Source organism: Callorhinus ursinus, unplaced genomic scaffold (assembly GCF_003265705.2).
Source record: "Callorhinus ursinus isolate GAN/ISIS: 27379988/994484 unplaced genomic scaffold, GSC_fseal_2.0 scaffold84, whole genome shotgun sequence".
Taxonomy (NCBI): Eukaryota; Metazoa; Chordata; class Mammalia; order Carnivora; family Otariidae; genus Callorhinus; species Callorhinus ursinus.
In genome coordinates this window covers 2,898,220-2,912,255 of record NW_027397146.1, presented here as the reverse complement: position 1 = coordinate 2,912,255, position 14,036 = coordinate 2,898,220, and the positions used below count along the sequence as shown (strand labels likewise).

The 14,036-nt window shown below is 51.5% G+C and overlaps 1 protein-coding gene across 11 annotated transcripts in view; it reads left to right on the top strand.

The window, feature by feature from the left end:
* Positions 1–281: 281 nt before the first annotated feature.
* HAUS7 (HAUS augmin like complex subunit 7) overlaps positions 282–14,036 on the top strand; it is a 30,402-nt gene continuing 16,647 nt past the window's right edge. Inside the window, exons 1-7 of one of the 11 annotated variants that reach the window (XR_012376753.1) lie at positions 282–626; positions 1,139–1,254; positions 1,555–1,688; positions 1,988–2,326; positions 2,362–2,781; positions 5,881–5,948; positions 8,550–8,611. Coding sequence is in view for 10 of the 11 variants with exons in the window: in XM_073887892.1 (XP_073743993.1) it covers positions 2,582–2,781; positions 5,881–5,948; positions 8,550–8,611 (330 nt within the window). In the remaining variant the exon portion in view is untranslated. The other 10 variants (XM_073887892.1, XM_073887887.1, XM_073887888.1 and 7 more) reach the window with 10 other exon arrangements.

The window sequence follows — 14,036 nt, the reverse complement described above, 5'->3', positions numbered from 1 at the left end:
GCGAAGGCTCGCCCCGACGCCCGCTCGGCCGGGGCGGCTAGCAGGGGCGACGCGAGCGAGGGGGCCAAAGAGGGCCCGGCCCAGCTCGCCCGCGCCCCGCCCTTTCCCCCGAGGCCCGCCTCCTGGGTGGTGCCCAGGCGCGCGTGGAGCTGCGGCCCAAGGGGAGGGCGCGGCGGGGGGGGGGGGGGGGGGGGGGGGGGGGCGGGGGGGGCGGGGCCGGGGGGCGCCCCCCCCCCCCCCCGCCGGGGGCAGCGGGGGCCAGGGCGGCGGGGTGGGCAGGGCCTACTGCGGAAGTCGGCAGCGCCACACGCGCGGCCAGTTCCCGGCCGCGGCCTGTGTCCGGTCTCTGCTCCTTGGGCGGCCTTGGGCCTTCGCGCTTGCTGTCTCCGTGGTCCGTGCGTGTTAGTTCGGGCCGGCGCCACGCGCGTGCTGCACCTTAACTTACGTTGCAGGAATTCTGCAGGACCTTGCCGGGCGCACGAAGCAAATGCAGACACGGGGAGGGCACGGGCCCTGGCCTCAGGGAGCTCACGGGGTCTAGGGGGAGACAGGCAGAGTCCGTGCCACCCTGTCGAGTCAGAGTCAGATGCTCGTGGTGGCAGTAGTGAGGAAACCCGCCCTACGAGGTCAGATTGCCATCCCAGGTGCCACACGAACCGCCGCTGCTCTGCCTCACCCCCCCTTGCCTGTCCCCCATCCCCCTCCCCCCCCCCCCCTTCCTCCCGCCCCCCCCCCCCCCCCCCCCCCCCCCCCCGCGTACTCCAGATAGGTGCTCTCTGCCTTCTCCCTGGCCCTTCCCTGTGGTCCCATAGCTGGGAGCCTGGATCAGAATCTCGGAGTCTTGCCAAAGCCCCTAGTTGCTACTAGGTTAAACTGCTACATGAGGCTAGAGCGGGAGTACTTAAAGGAGGTGGGGTGACAGGCCCCTGGGGATGTGGACTGAGAATGAGGAAACTTTAACTCTGGGCAAGATGGAGGGAGGGCGCTGCCAGGGGGCGGTGGGGGTTGCGGAGCCCATGTGTGCTAACAAGCCTGGTGTGTGCTTGGTGGGTAGGAAATGTGTGTGAAGGGAGGAGCATTTCAGCCCTGAAGTCCTCCTCGATTTCTAAAGCTTCCTGGTTTTCCTTTCCTTGCTTAGGCTCTCAACTGCCCGGTCCTTGAGGGTCTTTATATCACAGAACCTAAGACCATTCAGGAACTGCTGTGTAGTCCCTCGAAGTACCGCTTGGAAATCCTGGAGTGGATGTGTGTTCGGTAACATCTTTGTTTCTTCCTCCCCATCCCTGGGGTACACCAGGCGCCGCTCAGCCCGCCTGGGAAAGATAGGTGTTTGATATTTTTATAAGTAGTGGTACTCCCAGATGGCTCCATACCCTACTCCAGGTCACCGTGAGAACAGCTGTTTGGGTAAGAGGTGCCAGCCATGGAAACCATGCTCAAATTTGCCTTGAGAGTGCTGCCCCCAGCCCCCATGCCAGTGCTTTAGCGGGTCTGTTTGCCGCCTTGCTAAAGTGCTGAGCTGGGCTTCTGAGTGTTCTCCTTTTGCTTTACTAGTTTCAGAGCTGGCAGGGGCCTCGATCCTTTCATCCTCAGCCTGGACTTGTGAACTGTCTTGCATCTTGCCATTGAGGAGTGACAAGCAGGGCCAAGACCCTGTTTCCCAGTCCTTCAGGTCAAGGAGTGCCCTGGTGGGTGTGCCTGGCTCTGTGCAAGGGAAGCCGAGCCTACCCAGATGGCAAAGGGAAAGATCCAGAAAGTCCCAAGGAATGTCTGTTCCTTGTGAGCAGCAGCCCATGAGCTGAGCATCTGTCTCAAGGCTACAGTGGGGAAGGCTTGACCAAGCCTCTCATGGAGCACAGGCTCCTGTGTTGTTGGGCAGGACCCCCAGGGCCCTCTCTGGAGTGGCCATGGTCGGTTGGTACAGGAGTCTCTCAGGAGGCCAGGTCTGGGCCTGTTCTTCTTCAGCCTTGCCTCTCTGCCCTTGCAGCTCAGGAAGATGCCTGGACAGGAGCCTGGTGGTGGAGCAGCGAGGATGCAGCCTGCACCCAGCTGGTGTACCTGCCAGGCCATGGGACACCAGCAGGCCTGGCCCTGGGCTGGGTGTCCTACGAATGGCTGGGAGGGAGGGGAGGCATTTTCATGTTTGAGCCTCTGTATTTCCAGCAGCCTGTCCTCCAGGCCCTCCCCAGGCCCTCCCCAGGCCTCTGCTCAGAGCACTCTCGTACCCTTTTGCTCTCCCTCCCGGAAGCACCCTCAGGTCTCCGCATAACCTTCAAAGACCCAGCTCACACGTCCCAACTCTTTTTTAAAAGTCCCCAGCTCACACGTCCCAACTCTTTTTTAAAAGTCTCCGGCTCCCAGGGCAAAACATATCCCTCTTTCCCCTCAGATACCCACAACCTTTTGAGCACACCCCCTCCCAGAGCCCTCAGCCCATTGGGTCTGTCTTGGCCTGCTGTCCTGTCTGGCTCTCCAAAGCACTGGGAGCTGCTGAAGGGCATGTGGCCAGGCAGGACTTGTGTGTCAGCCCCAGGCTGCTGCACAGTGTTGGACATACTTGAAATGTGCTCCAGGCTGTTGGATGATAAGCAGGTGCATGGACACGTGCACACCCATGTGTCATTCCAGGCGCCTCAGGCACGGACGGGTGTCCTCAAGGAGTGGGGGCTCTAGTGGCTACAAAAGGCCTAGATGTGAATCCCAGTGCTGGGCACACCTCTGCAGTCTGAGTGGTATGCATGTCGACACGGAGGAGGTGGCACTTGATCTGGGAGGGGACAGGTAATGGTGGGTGCTCATTTCAACCGGAGTGAGGAATCGAGGCGTGGGAGGGAGAGCTGGGCTGCAGTGAGCCCAACAGCGGCTTGGGGCAGCTCCTGCAGAGCCCTGCAAGCCACGTGAGGGCCTTTCCACTGGATGCTCTAGGCAGGGCACGCATGGGACCAGGGAAGCAACATACTGAAATTGGCATTTTGGCAAGGTGACTCGGGTTCTGTGGTGGATGGATTTGGAGGGGAGACGATGGAGGGCAGCCCCAGGAAAAGATGGCAGGAGCCTGCCTTGGAACGACAGATGGCTCACATGATGGCCACTGCCAGCCCTGGAAGGACCAGTGCATGGTCCAGGAGTCTGGGAGGAGAGGCAGTAGTGGGGATGGCCTGGGCTAGTGCAGGGGTCTCGAGTGTTCCCCCAGGAGGAGGGGTGCCACAGCCATGTCTTGGCGAGGCTCTCATGGGAGGGACCCCAGATTTGCCTGGCTTAGGCTGATGCTGGGGACTGGGGCACCCTGCTGGGTGGGAGTCTGTGGGTACATTCCTCAAATGCTTTAAGTACTTTTATAAATACAAGCAGCTGAATTTGAAAGAATAGACAGGGAACGTACAGTTGCTTCTTACGATCCCGAGCTGGCAAAGGGCCATAGGCCTTTCAAGGTCCCGAAAAGAGGATTGGATAGAGTTCAGCTTCTCCCGCATTTCATACTGGCTTTCTTTGCACATGGCTTCACCACTTCAGCCCTCGATTAGGGTCACCTTGTCCACCTTGCTCTGGGTGGAACCTGGAAGCTGTACCTGGCGTTGACCTTGGGGCTCAGCATGCTGGCTCTGGGTGACCCATGTGCCAGGCTGGTCCTCGGTGTGGGGGCAGAGCAGAGCTGCAGGGCCCCCTGGGTTGCTGAATTCAAGGCACCTGGGTTTCCTTGACTCCTGAAGAACTATACTTGCTCTCAAGGCCTTGAGTGCCTTTAGTTTCTGCCCTGCTGCCTCAGGAAGATCAACTTTAATGAAAGCCCTTTCTGAGTGAGGTCACTTAGGCTTTTGTGGATTTGTTCTTTAGTGTGTTGAAGTGGTTTGCTGTGTCCAGCCCGATGGATTGCTGAGTGCTCTCCGCTCCTTGGTGCCTTGTAAGTGGGAGCGTTGCCCAGCAACCAGGCCCGGGGCCCAGCCTCCTAGCATTTCACATGGTAGGGGCTCCTTCTGCCCCTTCTGCCCCCTCCCCCTTTGGCAGAAGAGCTGGTTGCCTTCATGAGTCACGAAGACAGGCGAAGCAGCTGAGGCCCCCTCTCCACTGTAGTCCTGCAGTATGGGGCCTGGGACCTCAGGTTCAGGGTGGCCCTGCCGGCTCCCAGGGCCCCAGTATGGGCAGGGCAGGTGTGGCCTGGGAGGCAGGGCGTTCATTTAGAGGCATGGTCCTGGGGTAGGAGAAGTGAGCCCTCTCCCTGGAACAGCTGCCGTGCCCTTTTCTAGCATGCTAAGTCAGCAGGTCCCTAGGGCTGGCGGGCCTCCACACCAGGATGGCAGAGTAGAGTCCTGGCCCTCACTGTCCTGTGGAAAGAGCCTCTTACCTTTCTGTAGGGAGGGCCTGCCCTGGCAGCCAGCTGCTGAGACTCCCTGGCAAGCAGGCGGCAGGCTCAGCCCCCAGAGTGATTGCTCCCACGGCCTCGGTGCTGTGCTAGGCCTGGAGCTCACGTCTGGGGTGTGGTGCTCAGGCTGACCCCTGCTCATGGTGGAGACCTCCTGGGGGGGGCTCTCAGGGTATTGTAGCCCTTATTGCCTTTGGATATGGTCTGTGTCTGGGAACGGTTTTGCCCGTCAGCTCGCTGTCTTAAGGCAAGATGCTTATGAGTGGCCACTGTCCCATTTATCCTGATACCGCCGAGGCTGGGGCTCCGCTGGACCTGGGTGGGGGGGCAGCTGGGATTGCTGTCTCTCAATCCAGGAGGCTGGAGCTGTGATCCCAGAGCCTATCACACTAGGAGCCCCTAAATGGTTTAAAGCTGTGACCTGGAGTAGGGTAATCTCACAATGATTTAAGCTTTTCTAAAAAGAGAAAATGTCCTTCTTTTGAAAGGGCTAAGCATGGACATTTACTAATGGCAGATTATTCCATGGCACGAGGCCGTGGTCGTTTATTTGTTAATACACACTGGTTGCCTTTTTTGTGCTGGCCTCCATGGCATTAGACCCCAAAAGTATAGGATGGAAAGTTATCTCCTGGCCTCAGCAAGCCTGCAGCCTGGGAGGTGAGAGCCCAGTGGGAGGGCAGTGCCCAGGTTCTCCTGTGACGGAGGGATGCCAAAGTGTCTGTGGGCATGCCTGGCCCTTCCCCAGCTTCCCTGGGGAGGCGATGTCAGCCATGGGCTTCTCGGGATGAGTCAGAGCCAGTGTGCTTGGGCCAGGCGGGAAGAAAGTACTCCAGGCCGAGAAGAGCAGATGCACGTGTGTGCAGAGAGGTGTGAGAGGACACCCAGGCAGGGCCTGCAAGCATGCTAGAGCAGGAAGGGCCTTGGTGGACATCCTTCAAACAGACCTGCACCATGGTTGAGAGAAAAGCCAGCCCCGTGGTTCCTTCTGAGAAAGAGCTTAGAGCTCTGAGGAATTCAGGACTTTCCTCTTGGGCAGTCATTTTGTCTTCTTATTGTGAGAATTTAAATATTTTATTTATTTATGTGAGAGAGAGTGCGCGTGAGAGAGAGAACACGAGCAGGGGGAGGGGCAGAGGGAGAGGGAGAAGCAGGCTCCCTGCTGAGCAGGGAGGCTGCCAACATGGGACTGGATCCCAGGACCCAGGGATCATGACCTGGGCCGAAGGCAGACACTTAACTGACTGAGCCACCCAGGCGCCCTATCGTGAGAATTTAAATTTCAGTATTCAGATTCACATTTCTGAGGTATACTTTCAGAAATATTTTGTGGTTTTCTTCCCTAATAATTTATGGAGTTGACATTCACATCACATAAAATTACCTATCTGAAGTGAACCTTTCAGTGGTATTTAGCACTTGCACAAGTAATTCACTTTTTCAGAGCACATGTAAGGAGGGGTCATGAGGGGGCCTCTGCTGCCTGCTCAGGACTGACCAGTTTCGCTCTTTCCCTACAGGGTCTGTCCCTCCTGGCAAGACAAGTTCAGCTCGCTGAAGGGGGCCCCAGTTGAGGTGAAGATCCAAGGTGGGTCTGTGTTACGGGAGTTTGGAGTTGGGTGGTGGATTCTGGACAATTCTGAGCTGGTGCATGGCCTCCTTGGCAAGTTGCACTGAATTTCCCATTGGATTGTGTTTACTTCTGGCTGGTGCACACCCTGGAGATCTTGCCAGAGCCTTCTAGAATCAGGGCGCGCCCTACTACACACACACTATGCATGGGCAAAGGGGATGGTTCCTCTTATAGGGGCATGTGAATGAGATCAGGAACGTGTCACTCTGTCCAGCCCATCCACCAAAGCACTGGAGGCAGAGACTGGTTCTTGCCGATGCTTCTGGTTGGTTCTGTCCCCATCATCCTGCCTCCTGCTGTGTTTGCGCTGGGCAGCTCTCCGTAGGGGCTTGTCTTGTAACGGCTTCTTTTCGATCCTTTGTTGGCAGAAACTGTCCTTAATCTGGTAATGAACATTAGGCAAAGGGGAGTAAATTACAGTCCTCACTATGGTGTCTCTAAAAGTCAAATTTTCTGTGGGCTTGCATTTGGCTCAGCTGTTCCAGGGTGGGTGACCTGGACCCTGGAGCTCCAGTGCAGGCCCCAGCTCTCACTGCCAAATTAATTGTCCAGGGACACTTGCTCCCGAGGCTGAAATGGGCTGGAAGAACAGGGTGCTGTGTTTTGGAGCCTGCAGGACTGGCCTGCGGGCCGGCCTGGGCTGCACAGAAGTGCTCCCCCTCTCCCCAGTGTGTTATGTCTGGCACTTTTCCTACTGATCGGACCATGTAAAGGCCAGGTGAACCATCAGACTACATCTGAATTCTTTAACACACACCCACGCACAGATGCCAGCCCTGCCCTTAGCCCAGCCAAAGCCTTGACCTTGCCATTCCCAGCCTTAGTTTCTTCTTCTGTCAAGCGGGGGTGATAACCTGAGCCTTGCCCACCTCATGGGAGTGCGCTGAGTGTCAGAGCAGGTCGCAGACATGAGTGCTTGTCAAAGGGTATAATCCTCCAGAGAGGATTAGGAGAATTCCTGAATTCATTTGAGCGTTATTTGTGGAGTGTCTCCTACTCACCTGGCATCGTTCTGGGTGCTGGCTGTGCAGTGGTGAATTGTGCTGCTCACGTGGCACTCATGTGGCGGCTGAGAGAGACAGGTGATAAATGAAGGCAGCGAAATTCTGTGTTGGATGGTGACAAGTGCCATAAACCAAGCCAAGTGAGGGCAAAGTGGTACATGGGTGGGTTGGGAGAAGGGTGGTACTGTTGATTAAGATCATTGGGGAAAGCCTCTCTTTTAAACACAGCCTTGCAGGAAGGGAGGAAGCGAGCCAGGCAGATATCAGGAAGAGTAGTGTTCAGGGCAAAGGAACAGCAAGTGCAAAGGGCCTGAGGTAGGCTTGCATGTGCCTTGCAGCTGTGAGGAGTACCAAGGAGGCCCAGGTGGCTGGTGCAGAGTGGAGAGCAAGGGGAGAGTGGTGAGGGCAGAGAGGCATCGGGGCCGGCCAGATCAGGCCATGGAAGGACAGCTTTTATTCTGAGGAAAGCTGTGGCCTGACTTTGGGTTTAACAGGGTCCCTAAGGCCACTGAGTTGAGAACAGAGGCCTGAGCAGAGGCAGGGAGACCACTGGAAGGCTCTTGCAGTGATGCAGGCAAGAGATGGGAGGGGGGGCAGTGAAAGTGGAGTGTTGGCCAGATCCTGGGTTTACCGTGAAGGGAGGATTGGCCAGACTTACTAAGACTTGGGTGTGGGCTAAGCAGGAGAGGAGCCGCGGAGCACACGAGGATTTGGGGTTCAGGGTTGTGGGCAGTGGGCATGCTTGGGGGTCTAACTGGTATTCCTACCGTGTTTCCAGGGTTACTAATGCTTTGGCATAGATGTTCTACTTGCTTCTTGCACCAAACCTTCCAAAGCAGATGCCAGAGTTCGGCCTGTTCCACTACTGAGCATGTGGGGGTAGGAGATGGGCCTTGCCTATGAAGGAGTAGACATTGCCCCAGGGCTAGGTCGGGGACGCAGAGCTGACATTGGCCCCAGGCTTTCTAGCTCCAAGTCCTGGCCTTTCTCGATATATCAGATGGTTACTCAGATGTGGCCGGGCAGTCCCTGTACCATGCAGTGACTCAGTTTCCCAATCTGTAAAATGGAGCTGCGGCCCACCTCCTAGAGTTGCCAGCAAGGGGAAAGGAGATGTTGATGAAGACCTGTAGGAAATTGACACATGTGAGCCATGGTTCTCTGAAACGGTGGCACACAGCAACTTTAGAAGGTTCCCTGAGCTCTGCGTCTGCTCCTCAGGTGGCTGGCTGGCTTCTGCTAGAAGCCAGAGTTCCTTATATGGAAGAACATCAGACGTGACCCCTTATTTCAGTGCAGGAAACTGATACCCACAGAGGTGTAAGTCACACAGCAAGAGGCAGTCCTGGGCATGTTGTCCCTCTGCCTCCTTGTCCGCCCAGGCCTTGTGGCCCCGCGTGGCCTCTTGGGCACTGGCCCGCCAATGCCACAGCAGAAGCACTCTCCCTAGAGCAGCGCTCGGCACTCTGCACGTTTGGGCACCCCTGGCTGCATGGCATCCCCTCCTGTTTGGGTGGGCGTCTGCAGTAACAGGATCCTTGTGTTCCGACAGAGATGGTGAAACTAGGCCATGAGCTGATGCTGTGTGGGCTGGATGACCAGGAGCTCCTGAAGGTAAGAGAGGGTCCTGTCTGGCCCCACAGGCTGGGGGCCTCGGTGAGGCCGGGTTAGGGGTGGGAGGGGTTTCTTTCCCCAGGCCTTTGCTCCTCAGTCTAGGGAGCCAGCATCCCGAGCCACTGCTCCTAAGCCCCCTGGGGCAGCAGTCTGTAGGATTCCCTTGCACAGACTCTAGCCGCCCCTGGGGCCAAGATGGGGAGCACAACTGAGGAGGCCGCAGGCAGAGCTCTGGTTATGGTGCCCGAAAGGACAGAGCACAGCCTGTCCTCAGTTGAAGACTTCATACCCACTGGCCCTGGCGTAAGTACCTTATATGCCAGTAGTTGTCACACTCACCTGTGGCAGGAGGTACTTGTCCTAGTCCCGTTTCACAGGGGAGGTGTCAAAACAACTTGCTCTAGGTCACTGGGTGACAGGGTCACGCCTCGAACCCAGGCCCCGGTCCCAGGCCCATGCACTTTCCCTGACTAGCTGCCCTCCTGCAGCTTTCTTTACGGGGGTGCCCCTAATCCATGCCCACGTCACTCAAAGAAACCCTCCCCTGCCCTGGAAATCTTGTCCAGCTTTTGAAATAATTATTTTCACATTTTGGCTATTATAACTAATGCTATGAATGTCACTGTGTACGTTTTTAACTGAAGACATGTTTTTGAGGGACTTTGTGCCAAACTTTTCCAAAGTGACTGTACCATTTTACATTCCCACCAGCAGTTTCCAGTTTCTCCACATCCTCACCAACATCTGTTTATCTTTTAGATTGCAGCCGTCCTGGTGGGTGGGAAGGGCTGTCTCGTTGTGGTTTTGATTTGCATTTCCCTGGTGACTAATGATGTTGGTTATCTTTTCATGTGCTTATTGGCCACTTGTAGATCTTCTATAGAGAAATGTCTATATTTGGTTCTTTTGCCCACTTTTTAATTGGGTTATTTGTTGTTTATTGTGGAGTTGTAAGAATTCTTTTTATTTTCTGGATACAAGCCGTGTCAGATATTTGATTTTTTTTTTTAAAGATTTTATTTATTTATTCATGAAAGACAGGGAGAGAGAGAGAGAGAGAGAGAGAGAGAGAGAGAGAGAGAGAGGCAGAGGGAGAAGCAGGCTCCCAAGGAGCAGGGAGCCCGACACGGGACTCGATCCCAGGACCCTGGGATCACGACCTGAGCCGAAGGCAGACGCTTAACCATCTGAGCCGCCCAGGCGCCCAGATATTTGATTTTTTTTAAAAAAATATTTTATTTATTTATTTGACGGAGCAAGAAAGCACGAGCAGGGAGAGCAGCAGGCAGAGGCAGAGGGAGAAGCAGACTCCCCGCTGAGCAGGGAGCCTGAAGCGGGGCTCGATCCCAGGACCCTGGGATCATGACCCGAGCCGAAGGCAGACGCTTCACTGACTGAGCCACCCAGGCGTCCCTCAGAGATTTGATTTACAAATATTTTCTCCCATTCCCATACCAGATGAATACTTTGGAACACAAAAGTTTCTAGTTTTGATCAAGTCCAATTTATTTACCTTTTCTTTTGTTGCTTGCACTTTGGCCTTATGTCCAAGAATCCATTGCCAAATCCAAAGTCATGAAGATTGACACTTGTGTTTTCTTCTAGGAGTTTTATAGTTTTAGTTCTTACAGTTAGGTCTTTGATCCATTTTGAGTTAGTTTTATGTATGGTGTATGGTATGTGTCCCACTTCATTCTTTTGCAGTGGCTGTTTAGTTTTTCCTGCACCATTTGTTGAAAAGACTGTTCTTCCCTCATCGAATTGTCTTGGCATCCTTGTTGAAAATCAATTAACTGTAAATGTGAGGGTCTATTTCTGGATTCTCCATTCTGTTCCATTGATCTGTATATCTGTCCTAATGCCACACTGTCTTGATCACTGTAGTTTTACAGTCAGCTATAATGTGTGAACCCTTCAATTTTGCTCTTTTCAATGATTGTTTTGGCTATCGGGGATCCCTTGAATTTCCATATGAATTTTGGAATCAGCTTGTCACTTTCTGCAAAAAAACCAACTGAAATTTTGATGGAGATTGTGTTGAATCTGTGGATCATTTTGGGGAGTATTGCCATCAACTATGTTAAGTTTTCCTAGCCATGAACATGGGGTGTCTTTCCATTTATTTAGGTTTTCTTAGTTTCTTTCAAAGCTGTTTTGTAGCTTTCAGTGTACACATCTAAATTTGTTCCTGAGTATTTTATTCTTTATGATGCTGTTGTAATTGTTTTCCTTTTTTAATTTTTATTTGGATTCAATTTAGTTAACACACAGTGTATTATTAGTTTCAGGGGTGGAATATGGTGATTCATCCGTTGCATATAACACCTGGTGCTCATTACATCAACTGTCCTCCTTAATGCCCATCACCCAGTTATCCCCCCCCCCACCTCCCCTCCAGCAACCCTCAGTTTGTTTCCTAGAGTCAAGGGTCATGGCTTGTCTCCCTGTTTTCATCTTATTTTATTTTCCCTTCCCTTCTCCTATGTTCATCTGTTTTGTTTCTTAAATTCCACATATGATGAAATCGTATGGAATTTGTCTTTCTCTCACTGACTTATTTCACTTGGCATAATACCCTCCAGTTCCATCCATGTCTTTGCAAATGGCAAGATTTCATTCTTTTTGATGGTTGAGTAATGTTCCTGTGTTTGTGTGTGCGCGCGTGCCTGTGTGCACGCACGCGCACACACTCCACATCTTTTTTTTTTAAGATTTTATTTATTTGACAGAGAGAGACACAGCGAGAGAGGGAACACAAGCAGGGGGGAGTGGGAGAGGGAGAAGCAGGCTTCCCGCTGAGCAGGGAGCCCGATGCGGGGCTCGATCCCAGGACCCTGGGATCATGACCCGAGCCGAAGACAGATGCTTAACAACTGAGCCACTCGGGCGCCCCCACTCCATAGCTTCTTTATCCATTCATCTGTGGTTGGACATCTGGGCTCTTTCCGTAGTTTGGCTATTGTGGACATTGCTGCTATAAACATTGGGGTGCATGTGCCCCTTCACATCACTGTTTGTATCCTTTGGATAAATACCTAGTACTACAATTGTGGGTTGTAGGCTAGTTCTATTTTTAACTGTTTGAGGACCCTCCATGCTGTCTTCCAGAGTGGCTGCCGCAGCTTGCATTCCCACCAGCAGTGTGGGAGGGTGCCCCTTTCTCCGCATCCTCATCAGCATTTCTCGTTCCCTGCCTTGTTCATTTTAGCCATGCTGACTGATGTGAGGTGGTATCTCATTGAGGTTTTGATTTGTATTTCCCTGATGCCCAGTGATGTAGAGCATTTTCTCATGTGTCTGTTGGCCATTTGGATGTCTTTGGAGAAATGTCTGTTCATGTTTTCTGCCTATTTCTTGACTGGATTATTTTTGTTTAGGGTGTTGAGTTTGATAAGTTCTTTATAGATTTTGGATACTAGCCCTTTATCTGATAAGACATTTGCAAATATCTTCTCCCAGTATGTCAGTTGTCCTTTGGTTTTTGTCCACTGTTTCCTTTGCTCTACAAAAGCTTTTTATCTTGACAAAGTCCCAGTAGTTCATTTTTGCCTTTGTTTCCCTTGCCTCTGGAGACGTGTCTAGCAAGAAGTTGTTGTGGCCGAGGTCATGGAGGTTGCTGCCTGTGTTCTCCTTTAAGATTTTGATGGATTCCTGTCTCACATTTAGGTCTTTCATCCATTTTGAGTCTGTTTTTGTGTATGGTGTAAGGAAATGGTCCAATTTCATTCTTCTGTATGTGGCTGTCCAATTTTCCCAACACCACTTGTGGAAGAGACTGTCTTTTCCATTGGATATTCTTTCCTGCTTTGTTGAAGATGGGTTGACCATAGAGTTGAGAGTCCATTTCTGGGTTCTCTCTTCTGTTCCACTGAGCTATGTGTCTGTTCTTGTGCCAATACCATACTGTCTTGATGAATACAACTTTGTAATCGAGCTGGAAGTCCAGAATTGTGATGCCTCCAGTTTTGATTTTCGTTTTTCAACATTCCTTTGGCTATTCAGGGTCTTTTCTGGTTCCATACAAATTTTAGGATTGTTTGTTCCAGCTCTGTGAAAAATGCTGCTGTTATTTTGATAGGGATTGCATTGGATGTGTAGATTGCTGTGCGTAGTTGTAGACATTTTAATAATATTTGTTCTTCCAATCCATGAGCATGGAATGTTTTTCTTTATGTCTTCCTCAGTTTCTTTCATCAGTGTTCTATAGTTTTCAGAGTACAAGATCTTTTAACCTCCTTGGTTAGGTTTATTCCTAGGTATCTTATGGGTTTTGGTGCAACTGAAGATGGATTGATTCCTTCTCTTTCTGCTGCTTCATTGTTAGTGTATAGAAATGCAACAGACTTCTGTGCATTGATTTTATATCCTGTGACTTTGCTGAATTCCTGTATCAGTGCTAGCAAATTTTTGGTGGAGTCTCTTGGGTTTTCTACATAGCGTATCATGTCGTCTGCAGAGAGTGAAAGTTTGATTTTTTCTTTGCTGATTTGGATGCCTTTTATTTCTTTTTGTTGTCTGATTGCTGAGGTTAGGACTTCCAGTACTATGATGAACAATAGTGGTGAGAGTGGACATCCCTGGATGTTCCTGACCTTAGGGGAAAAGCTCTGTTTTTCCCTGTTGAGAATGATATTCCCTGTGGGTCTTTCATATATGGCTTTTATGATGTTGAGGTATGTACCCTTTATCCTTACATGGTGGGTTTTTATCAATAAAGGATGCTGTATTTTGTCAGATGCTTTTTCTGCATCTACTGAGAGGATCATATGGTTCTTATCCTTTCTTTTATTAATGTGGTATATCACACTGATTGATGTGCAGATGTAGAACCACCCTGCAGCCCAGGAGTAAATCCCACTTGGTCGTGGTGAATAATCCTTTTGATGTACTGTTGAATCCTATTAGCTAGTATCTTGGGGAGAATTTTTGCAACCATGTTCATCAGGGATATTGGTCCGTAATTCTCCTTTTTAGTGGGGCCTTTGGTTTTGGGATCAAGGTAATACTGGCCTCATAGAATGAGTTTTGAAGTTTCCCTTCCATTTCTGTTTTTTGGAACAGTTTCAGAAGAATAGGTATTAATTCTTTAAATGTTTGGTAGAATTTCCCTTGAAAGCCATCCAGCCCTGGATTCTTGTTTGTTGGGAGATTTTTGATTACTGATGCAGTTTCTTTGCTGGTTTTAGGTCTGTTCAGATTTTCTATTTCTTCCTGTTTTAGTTTTGACAGTTTATATGTTTCTAGGAATTTATCCATTTCTTCCAGATTGCCTAATTTGTTGGCATATAATTGCTCATAATATGTCCTTATAATTGTTTGTATTTCCTTGGTGTTGGTTGTGATCTCTCCTCTTTCATTCATGATTTTATTTATTTGGGTCCTTTCTCTTTTCTTTTTGGTTAAGTCTGGCCAGGGGTTTATCAAT